This window comes from Dendrobates tinctorius, unplaced genomic scaffold (genome assembly GCF_039654945.1).
Source record: "Dendrobates tinctorius isolate UK_male_01 unplaced genomic scaffold, ASM3965494v1 ptg000192l, whole genome shotgun sequence".
NCBI lineage: Eukaryota > Metazoa > Chordata > Amphibia > Anura > Dendrobatidae > Dendrobates > Dendrobates tinctorius.
The window spans coordinates 8,122,153-8,137,307 of NW_027361859.1; the positions used below are offsets into that span (position 1 = coordinate 8,122,153).

The window sequence follows — 15,155 nt, forward strand, 5'->3', positions numbered from 1 at the left end:
CCCCTTATCTTTTCCCTTTGTTTACTTCGTGCTTTCTCGGTATGTGATCCCGGAACGTTTGACATCCCTGCCTCAGGCTTGGCCGTGAGCAATAACTAGCATAACACTCTGGTTTCCTCCCACACTCCGAAGGCATACTGATAGGGAATTTAGATTTTAAACCCTAATGAGGATAGTAATGTTGATGTATATAAAGCAATATGGACTATGATGGCGCTATATAAGTAAAATAAATTAAGTACCACACGTTGTCCATAAGTATTCAATATGCCCTTAAATCTTGGGCTGCAGTTCATAAAGGCATATACACAAAACCGGTTATGCTCCTGATATCGTGATCAGGATCATGAATAGAAGTGACAAACAACAATTTTTACAGTTATAAAACCATAACATTTATTAGATAAAAGAATGAAAAACACTTAAAACTTCACGCCCCCCCAAAGAAGCAGGGCGAAACGCGCGCGTCGGGGTCAGGAGGTTATAATTGCGCAAACAGCTTTGTATTGCAGTGAATCCAAGGTATGCTATGTTTTCTCAGCTCCACTGTTTAATCATTTGTTTTGCATCAAGTATTTTTCCCTCTATATTGGTCTTTACGGATAGAGACATATAGCCTATAGTGAGGCGATCGTGTATGAGATCACAATACAGTTGTACCTAAAAAAATATTTTGTTTATATGCATTTTCAATTACCGGCATATTATAGTAGTGCCATCTAGTGGTCAAATACTGAAATTGCACTTTATGGTCTGTTCTTGATATTAATTTATAATAATAATAATTTTATTTCTATAGCGCCAACATATTCCGCAGCACTTTACATTATAGAGGGGACTTGAACAGACAATAGACATTACAGCATACCAATAACACATAGATCAAAACCGATACCAAGAGGAACGAGGGCCCTGCTCGCAAGCTTACAATCTATAAGGAAAAAGGGGAGACACGAAAGGTGGATGGTAACAATTGCTTTTATTGTTTGGACCAGCCATAGTGTACAGTCATGGCCAAAAGTTTTGAGAATGACACAAATATTATATTTTCACATGATCTGCTGGCCTCTGGTTTTTATGTGTGTTTGTCAGATGTTTTTATCAAATACAGAAATATAATTGCAATCATATTATGAGTAGCAAAAGGTTATATTGACAGTTAGAATGAGTTAATGCAGCAAGTCAATATTTGCAGTGTTGACCCTTCTTCTTCAGGACCTCAGCAATTCTCACTGGAATGCTGTCAATCAACTTCTGGATCAAATCCTGACTGATAGCAGTCCATTCTTGCAAAATCAATGCTTTTATTTTGTCTGAATTTGAAGGTTTTTGTTTGTCCACCCGTCTCTTGATGATTGACCACAAGTTCTCAATGGGATTAAGATCTGGGGAGTTTCCAGGCCATGGTCCCAAAATCTCTATGTTTTGTTCCCTGAGCCATTTAGTTATCACCTTTGCTTTATGGCAAGGTGCTCCATCATGTTGAAAAAGGCATTGTTGATCGCCAAACTGCTCTTGGACGGTTGGGAGAAGTTGCTCTTGGAGGACATTCTGGTACCATTCTTTATTCATGGCTGTGTTTTTAGGCAAGACTGAGAGAGATCCCATTCCCTTGGCTGAGAAGCCACCCCAGACATGAATGGTTTCAGGATGCTTGACAGTTGGCATGAGGCAAGACTGGTGGTAGCGCTCACCTGGTCTTCTCCGAATAAGCTGTTTTCCAGATGTCCCAAACAATCGAAAAGGGGATTCATCAGAGAAAATGATTTTACCCCAGTCCTAAGCAGTCCACTCCCTGTACCTCTTGCAGAATATCAGTCTGTCCATGATGTTTTTCCTGGAGAGAAGTGGCTTCTTTGCTGCCCTCCTTGAGACCAGGCCTTGCTCCAAGAGTCTCCGCCTCACAGTGCGTGCAGATGCACTCACACCTGCCTGCTGCCATTCCTGAGCAAGCTCTGCACTGCTGGTAGCCCGATCCCGCAGCTGAAACACTTTTAAGAAACGATCCTGGCGCTTGCTGGTCTTTCTTGGGGGCCCTGGAGCCTTTTTGGCAACAAGGGAACCTCTCTCCTTGAAGTTCTTGATGATGCGATAGATTGGTGACTGAGGTGCAATCTTTCTAGCTGCGATACTCTTCCCTGTTAGGCCATTTTTGTGCAGTGCAATGATGACTGCACGTGTTTCTTTAGAGATAACCATGGTTAACAGAAGAGAAACAATGATGCCAAGCACCAGCCTCCTTTTAAAGTGTCCAGTGGTGTCATTCTTACTTAATCATGACAGATTGATCTCCAGCCCTGTCCTCATCAACACCCACACCTGTGTTAATGGAGCAATCACTGAAACGATGTTAGCTGGTCCTTTTAAGGCAGGGCTGCAATGATGTTGAAATGTGTTTTGGGGGATAAAGTTAATTTTCTAGGCAAATATTGACTTTGCAAGTAATTGCTGTTAAGCTGATCACTCTTTATAACATTCTGGAGTATATGCAAATTGCCATTAGAAAAAATGAAGCAGTAGACTTTGTAAAAATTAATATTTGTGTCATTCTCAAAACTTTTGGCCATGACTGTAAGAATCGGGTGTTCCTGTTGCTGCATGAACCAGTTAACAGTCTAAATATGTAACAGTACAGACACAGAGGGCTATTAAATGCATAAAGCATGAGAGAACATGATGCGAGGAACCTGGTTATGGTAAAAATTTTGAATGAGCTACACATGGATATTTAGGTTAATGGGTTGAGGCGGTAGGCCAGTCTGAAAAAATGCATTTTTCGGGCACACTTAAAATTGTGGGGATTGGGGATTAATCGTATTAACCTGGGTAGTGCATTCCAATTTATTCATCTTAATATGGATATCTTAATCAGGATATCCCTGAAATAAATTAGAATCTGACCAGTATTAGCACCTTAATAATTCTTATTTATTTTTTAGGCACAGGCACTTTAGAGATTATTGGATAATTATTGTTTATAATTTACCTCTTGAACTTTGTGGTACATGATTTGTGGTTTCAATGGAATTAGAGGCAAATAACATTGTATACTTTACTGCTTCTTATAGACTTTTTTTTTACCTATGCCTCCTTATTCCAGCACCTGTTTTTTAAAAAAAAAATTTAAGTGTTTTTTGTTCTTTCGTCTAATAAATCTTATGGTTTTATAACTATAAAAATTGTTGTTGGTCTCTTCTATTTTTGCGCCTGATTAAGATATCAGGAGCAAAACCATTTTTAAAGTAGAATAAATGAAACAAGAGGGGATTATAGGGAGAAAAATGGGAAGCGCAAGCTTCTAAGTGTAGTAGTTAGTTTCCAAAGGTATATTCTGTGTGAATACACTCACCTATTTAGTGTCTTGAGATACTGCGTGTAGATCCAATCCCTGGATCACTTCATTCCTCTTTCCATTCAGTTTGCTGCAAAGATCTGGGAACTAATGAGAGCCCTGGACAGTGCTTTCATAGGCTATAACACTGTTATAGGCTGTTTTTCCCAGCAATATGCACTCCTGAAGGATGATGATGGAACTTCATATTCAGATTCAAGGATGATTTTTATTTCCCCTTCGCCTCATTGGGGGACACAGGACCGTGGGGTGTATGCTACTGCCGCTAGGAGGCTGACACGAAGTGAACACAAAAAAAGTTGCTGGCTCTAAGCAAACCAGTTCATGCTTAGTGTCCGTAGGAGGCACACGAGTCTGGTTGCCAGACCACTTTTTTTTTTTTTCCCTCACCATGAAGACCAGATAGGGTCGACGGACCCTATTGAAAGGGTCCGATCTCCCCAAACCTGTCACGAGGACCAGTCCTGTGTGACGCGACCAGCAGGCCGGTAACTGAAACAACAAGACGCGGCACGTGAAACTGTCCTGTGTGACACGGCCTGCAGGCCGGTAACTAAAACAACAAGACACGGGGAAAGGGGAAACAGTTACAACGGTGGGCCCTGTGATAGGGAATGGGGACGTGGAGACCTCCTGCACTCCCCTGAGTCAGTGTCCCTCACACTCCTAACGTTCCCTAGGCCGGTTCCGCACCGGGCATCAATCAGGATACCTGTCACCCTAGCACACCCTACACCTATCCCTTGCTAGGGAGCTGGGTGATGCAGGCACTGGCCCCACCACTGTACTAATACACACCAGGGAAAAATACAGACAGGGAAACACCACTTTGCTTTGCTCTGTTGCTCTTGCTCCCAGCAACAGAGTCCACCACCAGAATGCAGTTTTCCTCCTGAATAGCTGCCACCAAGCTCTGTCAGCGCTGCTAGGAAATCCCCTCTGACTCCTTCCACAACAGGGCTCTGACTGAGCTGCCAGGACCTCTCTCTAGATCCTTCCTCCACCAAGGATGGTTGAAATGAACACTATCACCAACAGTGATTGCAACACCTGACACTCTTTTATAGGTAAGAGCCAGCAATCACACCTGCTTTATAATCACATCCACTAAACTAAAGAAACCAGAGTGCAATGACGCTCACCACCACCGGGGGCCATCTAGAACAAAAGACACCACTGTGTAATAATCCTAATGGCCACCGGGGGCAAAACCAATCTTAAGCACACAGCTTAAGGAAAAAAAAAGGTTACATGTGCTTTTATCTGTCATGATCCAGCATGGATCATGACAAAACCAACAACAGGCCAGCACTTGGAGTGTCGCCTCCGTGTATCCTCTCCTGCAACATGGGACACTATGCCGGACACAGCCCTGACCACCCTAAGGTAGAGAAACCCTCCAAACAAGCCGCAGGTCTTACTGCAGCCCTCAAGGACGCTCAGGAGCACAGGACTGGGGTAAGTGCTGCAGCTCTACATGCTGCTCCATTTTTCAGAGGCTGCGCTGATCTTTTTAGAGCTACACTCTGTATATACACCGTCCCAGCAACTGACAGTCCATATCAGCTAAGAGGTACAGCATGTCCAGAAGGGCCAAGGCTCATACGGTGTTATTCACCTTATGTACCTCCTGTCAGTCTGCTTTTCCGCAAGCGCAGAGTAAACAATTATGCAAAGCCTGCGATCCCGAACACGCCCAGGAGCCCTCCGCTGCCACCGAGCCCAGTGTACCTAGCCTCCCTAAATGGGCTTCATCTGTCGCAGTCCATGCCATCACTAACTAGAGCAATTGAGTCCCTTCAGACCCCCAATAGGGGTAGGGACAGCGGCTCGCCTGTCTTGGAAAGATCATCCACCTCCCGGGAGCCGTTGGCCTGCAGGGGCCGCTCTCACTCTAAGCAGATGCAGGGAAACAAACCCATACGGAACCTCCCAGTGTCAGGAACACCGCACTGCACTTGCTCACTGAGCCAGTGCGCGTGTCCTGAGTACAAAGACTGTGCACAAAAGATACCTGCGAAGCAGGGTCTCAGTGGTGACGATGCATGCTCCAAGCTCACAGTACCTGAAGCACGTGACTGCTGGGGGCGTGGCCTCAGCTCCACAGAGCCAGGAGCTGCAGGGAAACTCCTAGAAAGGTAACTACAGGGCAATGTTACCAAAGGGCATAGACAGAGACAGAAACCAGATCAAGCCAGGTCAAAGCACGAGATAGCAATACAGTACCAAAGGGCTAGACAGAATGGATAGTCAGGACGTAGCAATAGATCAGAAAACCAGAACGGGCAATAGACGGTACAATAGGGACAAACTGTAACGGAGTAACGATAGCCAAGCTAGGAGGTCAGAACCAGAAAAGACAATAGTACAAAAACGAGAGACGGAGTACAGAGTGAGGGAACGGACTGGGTCATAAACGGGAAGCAAACAAGCAACGCAGAATACACGCACACCAGGGGTCAGACACACCAGAACAACAGTATAGCTGACAGAGAACCCTGGTAAAGAGTGAGTATAAATACCCCTCCCAGATCCAGAAAGAGGCCACGAACACTTAACTCTGTGAGTGCAGGGAAAGAACCCTGTTCAAACCATGACACCCAGCCCATCCGGCGCCTCAGCATCCATAAGCTCCGTCTCTCGCTCACCCTCACCAGTGTACGATAGCGAGCAGAACTCGGATTACGATTCGGATGGGCCCCTCAATTTGGATGCGCCTGGTTATCAGGAGACTGTTAATAGTCTCATTGAGGCGTCAATCAAACCCTTGGGATTGATGATGAATCCACCCTGACCACAGGCCACAAGGTGTCATTTAAATGGGTCAGACGGCCTCATAGAGTGTTCAGCACTCTCCCAGAGTTTGAAGACATAGTGCAGCGGCATAGGGAACGGCCAGACAAACGTTGCTCAGGTCAGAGGGCGCTTAAAGCAAGATACCCGTTTGCTTCGGATCTCTGCAAAAAATGGGCAGAATCCCCTACCGTAGATCCACCCATGTCGCACTTGGCTTCCAAAACCCTGTTATCCTTACCTAGCGATTCCTCCATCAAAGATCCCACTGACCTTTTAATAGAGAGTCTTGCTCGTTCAGTTTTTGAAGCTTCTGGTTCAGCTCTCTCCCCTTCCTTCGCTGCAACATGGGTGGCTAAGGCCATGGCATCCTGGGCAGAGTCTTTAAATAGAGCCCTACAGGGTACTGACCTTCCACCTGAGGTGGTAGATCTCGCGAATCCGATCGCTTTGGCCGGGGACTACTTGATTAATGCATCCTTGGATTCGGCTAACTGCACGGCACTTGCAGCCGCGAATGCTATTTCCATTAGAAAAGCTCTGTGGTTACCGGCATGGTGAGCAGACTCCACATCAAAGAAATCCCTAACATCTCTGCCTTACCAGAGCAGCCGGTTATTCGGTGAGAAGCTTGATCAACTCATCTCAGACACCACAGGGGGGGAAAGTAACTTTCTTCCCCAGCAAAAGGTTAAGCCACCGTTTTGTCACCAACTACAGGCACAATTTCGGTCCTTTCGCAAACCCGGGTGAGCCACATCGGCCAGTCTTGCCGGTTCAGGTCACTCCACTCAGGATAGAAAATCTCATACAGATCCAATCCGTTGGGGAAAAACCGTCCCCACCAGTCCAAATCTAAGGGATCAAGGTCCCACAGATTTTCAACCAAATGACTCGAGGCATTTTTCCAGTCGACACCAGCAGAGTCGCCTGCTCTGGTTTCAGCATGTCTGGCTCACCATCGTGCACGACGCTTGGGTCAGAGATCTGGTGTCCTCTGGGTACGAAATAGTTTGTCAACCACCCTCCAAAACGTTTTTTTCTTTCCCGTCCTCCCTGAGCGGAAGCACGCACTCGGTCCTTCTTCAAAGCCATCGAGTCACTCCATCACGATGGAGTTATCATTCCCGTACCGAAAAACGAAAAATTCCAGGGGTTCTAATCAAATCTGTTCATGGTCCCGATGAAGGACGGAACTGTAAGGCCCATTCTGGACCTAAAGCTCCTAAACAGATTTGTCATTTCATCAATGGAAAAGGGAGAATTTTTGGCCTCTATTGACATCCAAGACGTCTACCTTCATATCCCCATTTTTCCCTCGCATCAAAGGTTCCTACGCTTCGCGGACTACATTACCAGTTCACAGCCCTGCCTTTCGGGCTAGCCACCGCCCCCAGGGTGCTCACAAAGGTCATGGCGGCCGTCATGTCCATCCTGCATTCTCGGGGCATAGTCGTCTTGCCATATTTAGACGACCTCCTGGTCAAAGGACCGTCTTTTTGAGCTTGCAAGGAATGCGTCAACATCACGTTGGATACGCTTTCCCGCCTGGGGTGGCGGGTAAACTTAAAAAAGTCTTCCCCTGTCCCAGCCCCAAAAAATTCCTTCTTAGGAATGATCTTCAACACCTCCCGAGGGTTGGTGATTCTCCCTCAGGGAGTCCAGGCACTCCGTGAGCCAGTTCCTCGTGCCATCCGTTTCTGCATGAGGGTCCTGGGGAAAATGGTGGCAGCATAGGAAGCAGTTCCGTTTGCCCAGCTTCACCTTCGTCCCCTGCAGCACGCCCTTTTGGCAACTTGGGACAGGAGCACGTTTCCTCTCGACCGCCTGTGCCAGCTGTCCACTCAGGTCAGGCAGGCACTCAGGTGGTGGATGTTGAGTTCTTCCCTCCTTCAGGGGAAGTCCTTCCCCCGGACCATTGGCTGGTGGTTACTACCAACACCAGTCTCTTCAGCTGCGGATCTTTTTTCGGCACCACACAGCCCAAGGACGCTATTCACCATGGGAATCACACCTCCCAGTCAATCTCCTAGAAATTCGGGCGATTCTGCTGGCTCTGCGGCATTTTCACCATCTCCTGGCGGGTCGCCACGGCCATGGCTCACATCAATCACTAAGGGGGCACCCGCAGCAGGGCGGCCATGTGCGAAGTGGAACACATTCTCCTCTGGGCCGAGAAGAATCACTGAGTAATCTTGGCAGATCACATTCCAGGCATAAAGAACTGGGCGGCAGACTTTCTCATCCGGCAAGGTCTTGCGTCAGGGGAGTGGTCTCTCCATCCCAAGGTTTTTCAACAAATTTGTCAACGTTGGGAGACCCCGGATGTGGATTTGATGGCCTCCAGGTTAAACGCCATGTTGCGCGAGTTTGACGCTCGGTCCCGAGACCCAGAGGCCATCGCTGTGGATGCCTTGGTTCTGCCGTGGAACCAGTTTTGTCTTCCATACGTGTTTTCCCCGTTACCGCTGCTTCCAAAAGGAAGGAAGGTCAGGTCAGAAGGGTCCCAGTAATCCTGGTCGCCCCAGACTGGCCTCGTGGGGCATGGTACACAGAGCTAATGCAACTAGTTGCCGAGGTACCTTGGCGGCTACCATATCGTCTGTACCTACTTTCCCAAGGTCCAATCTACCACCAGAACTCAGGGGTCCTGTGTTTAACAGCCTGGCCGTTGAATCCTGGATCCTTACCCAAGCCGTGTTCTCCCAGGATGTGGTTACTACAATGTTTAGCGCTCAAAAGCCCGCCTTGGCACGTATCTATCACCGCGCCTGGAAAGTATTTTTTTGTGTGGTGCAGAAACCGCAGTCGTCCTCCGCTCACTTTCTCTATTCCCAATATTTTAGAATTTCTTCAAACCGGCCTAAACTCAGGTCTGGCACCGAGCTCCCTCAAAGGACAGATCTCAGCCTTATCCTTCCTATTTCAGCTCAGGATTGCTTCCAACCTGCAGGTAAAGACTTTCATTCAGGGGGTCTCCCACGTGGTACCTCCCTATAGAGCTCCCCTGGACGCCTGGGATCTTAACCTGGTCCTAAGTGCTCTGCAGGAATCTCCTTTCGAACCTCTTCAGGATGTTTCGTTAACGTACCTCTCATGGAAAGTGGTTTTCCTCGTTCCTATAATGTCAATCAGGCGGGTTTCAGAGTTGGCTGCCCTATCCTGTCGAGCCCCGTTGCTGATCTTTCACCGGGATAAGGTGTTTCTCAGGCCAGCCCCTCCTTTTCTGCCAAAGGTCGTTTCCTCTTTTCACATAAATGAGGACATTGTCTTGCCATCGTTTTGCCAAGCACCAGTACACCGCGTGGAAAAGGCTGCATCAGGGGCACACCTGTTCTAGCAGGGATCAGGGCACACTCCACACGGGCGATGGGTGCCTCTTGAGCCCTTAGGCATCAGCAGAACAGGTTTGCAAGGCTGCAACCTGAAAACACATACATTTTCAAAGCACTACAATATCCACTCTCAGACTTCAGCAGATGCAGGTCTGAGCAAAAGGATACATTTTTTAAAAAACTTTTACCAGATAGACCCAATATTATCTTTTGTAGGGGCCAAACGGTGAAGGGTATAATTGCCCCTAGTAATCTCAGAATGACCAAAGATGAGGAACGGGAATGTATAAAGAAAATAGAAAAAATTAGGATAAATAAAATGCATGCTTTCAAACTGGGGTATCTATCGATGTGGTTCCCGAAAATGTTGTACCTGTAAAATTATCAGTCATATGACTCAATACATGACGTCGTATAGTACGGGTGAAACCATAGCAATCACGCAAAAATTAACATGTTATAGTGACTTTGTGATATGTTATCACCGGTGCCTGTGGCCTGCAATATGTGGGTCGAATCACACATTCCTTTTGATCCCCGTGTGAATGGCTACAGACACAATACTAAAAATGCTTTTTTAAAACAGAGTTTATCCCGGCACTTATGTTTGAAACATAATAAAACATAGATCTGCTATAAAATGTGTTCAGTTAGATCCGTATATATGCTTGACATATCTGAGGAAGACTCTAAGAAGTCGAAACCGGTTGTGTTGTAGTTTGAATTAAAAATAAAAATCATCCTTGAATCTGAATATCAAGTTCCATCATCATCCTTCAGGAGTGCATATTGCTGGGAAAAACATTCACCAAAAGTAAAATAAATGTCAGGCAGACTGAAAGAAGAACTTATGAAGCTGCAGGTGATCTAAAACTCCTGATCGATCTGCTGGTTCTGACTTTTACTGCTAGACTCTGTTCTGTTTTACTTCACTGTCTTAATTAATAATTACATTTTGCTGCATGCCTGGAAGGTTTTTTTTGGACAGTTTATATCTAAATGACATAAAATATCATTTTCAGGTGATAAAAATATTTGTTTTATTCTTGGCAGATAACTGTACCTGGAGCTCAGAGTCACATTGGATATCTTTAGATTGTGGAGCAGATGATTGTGGTATCACACAAGATACATGTGAAGAGCATACCATAACTCCAAATATAATCCATCACAGCAAAGATTTATCATCTGACCTTTTTAAACAGGTCCTATCTTCTGACTCATCGGAGATTAAGAAAAATAAATATCACAGAAGACGTGTTATAAAGCAAAGAGCTCACACAGGGGAGAAGCCATATTCCTGTACAGAATGTGGAAAATGTTTTCACCAGAAATCAAATCTTATGAAACATATGAAAACTCACACCGGGGAGCGCCCATTTTCTTGTTTAGAGTGTGGGAAATGTTTCAGCGAGAAATCAGATCTTTTTAGACATCAGAGAATTCACACAGGGGAGAAGCCGTATTCTTGTTCAGAATGTGGTAGATGTTTCAACCAGAAATCTGGTCTTGATCGACATCAGAGTATTCACACAGGTGCAAAGCCATATGCATGTTCAGAATGTGGGAAATGTTACGCTGTTAAATCAAATCTTGTTAGACATGTGAGAACTCACATAGAAGAAAATATGTTCTCATGTTCAGAGTGTGGGAAATGTTTTAACCAAAAATCAAATCTCATTAAACATGAAAGAAGTCACATAGTAGAGAAGCCATATTTATGTACCGATTGTGGAAAATGTTTCAATCGGAAATCAAATCTCATTAAACATAAGAAAATTCACGCAGGCGAGAAGCCATTTTCCTGTGAAGCATGTGGGAAATGTTTTAGCGAGAAATCCGTTCTTTTTAGGCATCAGATAATTCACACAGGGGAGAAGCCGTATTCATGTTCAGAATGTGGAAAAAGTTTTAACCAGAAATCAACTCTTGTTAAACATCGAAATACCCACACAAGAGCAATGCTATATTCATGATCATAATGTGAAATAAGTCCACCAGTTTCCGCGTTCAGCGGTCCTCGGCAGCTTGTGCTGTCAACTTGGCAGAGCTAACTGATTGGCTACAATGCTGTCAATGTGGCATCAGCGCTGCAAGCAGTAACAGACACTGGGAGTAGTTGCAAAGATTTATCGCTGGAGATGGTATGTAAAGGTACAGTTTTTGTTTTTTTGAAAACACACTGCAGCCAAAGAAAAAGAGTTGTCCGAAACCCTGAAAATGCTCTTAATCATTTTTGTTTTAGATATCAGAATGAAGCCAATCTTACTGTTTAGAATGAGGGAAACTTTATAGCGATAAATGAACTCTTGATAAGCCGTAATGGACAGTCAGCTTTGTTCGTGTGGAAGAAGGCACATTTTTCAAATCTGACATGCTATGGTATTGGTAACATATGGTGGTGTAATATCTTTGTAATAATTCTACATATCCCAACGATTCTGAGATTCTTTCATGACACTGTATATTTATTTTAATGGTGAATTGAGCTAAATATGTTTGAAATTTATGTATGAAAATATCTGAAATTTGTCAAACTTGGTTTAAAATGTTATCACTTTTCTATCAGTGACTGTGCCCTTAAAACAGCTAGTCATCTCACACACAAAATAAATAACATTTACCAAATGTCTACTTTATGTCTGGATCATTTTTTCAAATATCCTTTTTGTTTTTTATTATTTTAGATCAAAAATGTAGCAAAAATGTTTCATATTTTTGAGGAAATTTACAAAACCTATTTTTTTTATAGACCATTTCACGTATAATTTGACTTTTAGTAGCCTAAAAACCCCCAAAGTGACACCATAATGGAAACTGCAAATGTCGAACCACTCAAAACTGCATTCTCAATGTTTGTTAACCCTTCAGGCGCCTCAAAAGTTTTAATGAAAAGTGGAGTGAAAAAATGGGAAAACTTTTTTGCCAACTAAAATTTTGCCCTAGCTCCAAATGTTACATTTGAAAGTAAACCCCACACTTTGTTATGCAATTTCTCTTGTTTTTGGCCATACCCCCATTTGTGGTTTGAAATTATTGATCCATTTGCAAAGCTCCTGAGGTGCCAAAAGAGCAGAAACCCTCTAAGATGGACCCCATTTTATAAACCACTGTACATCCCTTCATGAATTCATTTAGGATACAGTAAGCATTTTGACCCTACAATTGTTTGATAGAATTTAAGATAATTAGGTTGCATAAAGTGAAAAAATACTTTGTTTTCACTAGATTGTTGTTTTAGCCTCAAAATTTCCATTTTTCACAACTGTTAATAGGAGAAAGTGGATCACACAATTTGTTATACAATTTCTCCTGAGGGCAGCAATACCCCCCACGTGTTTAGAAGTGATAACTTTTAGGGATGAGCAAGCATTAAAATGCTCGGATGCTCGTTATTTGAACCAAGCAATTTCTAATGCTCCGATTATCGTTTAGCTTAATGAGTACAATGGGATTCAATGGGAGATCTGAGTATTTTTCCAGTAGACCCTACAAGGAGGACTGGGGGCAGTGAAAATGTTCAAATGGATGGAAAAAGTGCTGAATGGACAGAGAACAGCATGGGGAAAATCTCTGCCAGCATCGCTCCTGAGAAAAATGGGGCCATACTTTTGCTCCACTTTAAGGACTGACAATAAAACGTTCAAAATCAATGATAAATTGGGATTTCCTGTATAACGACTTGTATGTAAAGCAAAATTTTAAAAAGATTTAAAAAATAAGTAAACCAAAATTTAATTACTTATTTTTGTCAAAGATCACAGCCAAGGGGGTCGTTACTGAACCACCCATGCTGCTATCTTTGTGTCATGGACATCCCTCTGCTGTCCCCTATTGTCCAGACAAATACGCGATTGACCGACGACTAGCGGAGCGGTTATTTGTCAGTTTCCAAATAACCAATCTTAGTGGAAACAAACAGTGAGCATATGGTATATACCTCCTATTCCAACGCATGGAATGTATATATACCCCAGTACGGTCACAGCTAGCTCCATGACAACCCAAGAACTACTCGCTGCCACAACCAGGCGTTCATTATATACATGCCGAGTGGACACCTGGTTCTGGTAGAGTATGGCTTTGGGGTGCGGTTTCCAGAACAAATGGAACAGAACTATTTAATTTTGAATTTAATCCAGAACGATAGGCAGTGTTTATAAAATATATACAAAAGATTTTACAAAGGGGGACAAAACAATACAGCGTATACAATTACGGTACATAAAATAAACAAGATTAATAAAGAACTTACTAGACTGATCACAGAGATGATTCCGCTTAGTGAATGAGAGCACTTCAATTGAAAAAACTAACAGTGATGCAGATCATGTATACACTGATATCTATCTATCTACATGAACACAGATCATAATTAGCCTTGACCTTTTATCACTACCTGAGTTACACCCACACACTTGATGACATCACGTGGGCTTGGTTGTGAATTGTCCTCAGCCCTGCAGGATTTTATGAAATTCTCAACATTAATAATACCTTTACTCCAGATGATCACAGAAGTTTGAGATCGCCACCATATTTGTATTGGGAATTTACCTTTCCATAGATAGCTGACATCATCCATGTCATGTTTACTATCTAGCCACTGTTGATTTGGGGCTTATAGGCAGGTTTCACAATTATGAAAAAAATACATATTCTTTCCCTTCTGGTCCTGAAATTGAAGATGTATGTCTCATCTATATCGCATCTATACAAATCCCGATATTCATAACTTTATACCGATGCCCCATCGTATGGTGTAAATGTATAACATTTCCCTTGACTGAGACAAAAGTTTCTATTCACCACAAGATGTCTTTCCTGGGTACAAAGGAAACATCTTCACTTCTCTATCTGTGTAAACACATGTCCCTTTTGTTTTCCAACCTTTTGAAGAGACATCTAAGAGACTCAGAATGTCAAGCCTTGTTCCTACTGGAAAACAGAGAGAGGACATGGGAGAAGTTGAATGTCCTCTCGCTAGGGTGCATCTATAGATTTTAATATTTTCTATGACAATTTTCATTAATTTTTATTAAAAAATTGGAAATGTCTGTGTAATTTATGAAGGAAGCAAGAACTGCCAAAATATGGTGGAAGAAAGGTTCAGATACACCCTGTGTTAGACATAAAGGCACAAAGTGTAAAGCCAGGAAAAAAATTATAAGTAGGGTCATGCAGTTATCCAAACACCCTAATACCCTTTATGACTATTGACGTATCCATATGTCATGTTCAGCTGGTACTTACCGACCTTTGACAGATATGTCTTTAGTGCGGCACCGTGACCGCAACTGGGTGATCGTATTAAAGAGCCCCCCATCTTGAATGAAAGCAAATGGAGTCGACATCCCGGGGGGTGGAGACGCCTCCCTCACAACTACGATCGCTGTGATAGGCTGTCCAGGATTGAACAGTCAATCGCAGCGTTTCTCAGTGTTTCAGGCAATCGGATTGCCTGAAACATTGATATCCAGCCTATGATTGGTGCTGTAAAAGTAGACTCAAGTACCTCTCTGCGCGAGCTACTGCAACATGTAGTACTGTCTGCAAAAATCAGAGAGGCCTCCCTAATATGCTAATTGGGCAGCTGCTCAGAAAGGGTAAGAGCAGAGTCCAATGTAGCGACAAGAGGGATGTCCTTTTCTTGACCTCCATACATGGTGATGGCA

At 43.8% G+C, this 15,155-nt stretch overlaps 1 protein-coding gene across 1 annotated transcript in view; it reads left to right on the forward strand.

The window, feature by feature from the left end:
- The window catches only part of LOC141055813 (oocyte zinc finger protein XlCOF8.4-like), a 42,662-nt gene extending 30,550 nt beyond the window's left edge, over positions 1–12,112 (forward strand). Inside the window, exon 7 of the mRNA XM_073552528.1 lies at positions 10,534–12,112. Coding sequence (XP_073408629.1) covers positions 10,534–11,456 — 923 coding nt within the window. The 3' untranslated portion in view covers positions 11,457–12,112. The remainder of the gene's footprint in view (positions 1–10,533) is intronic.
- Positions 12,113–15,155: the final 3,043 nt, after the last annotated feature.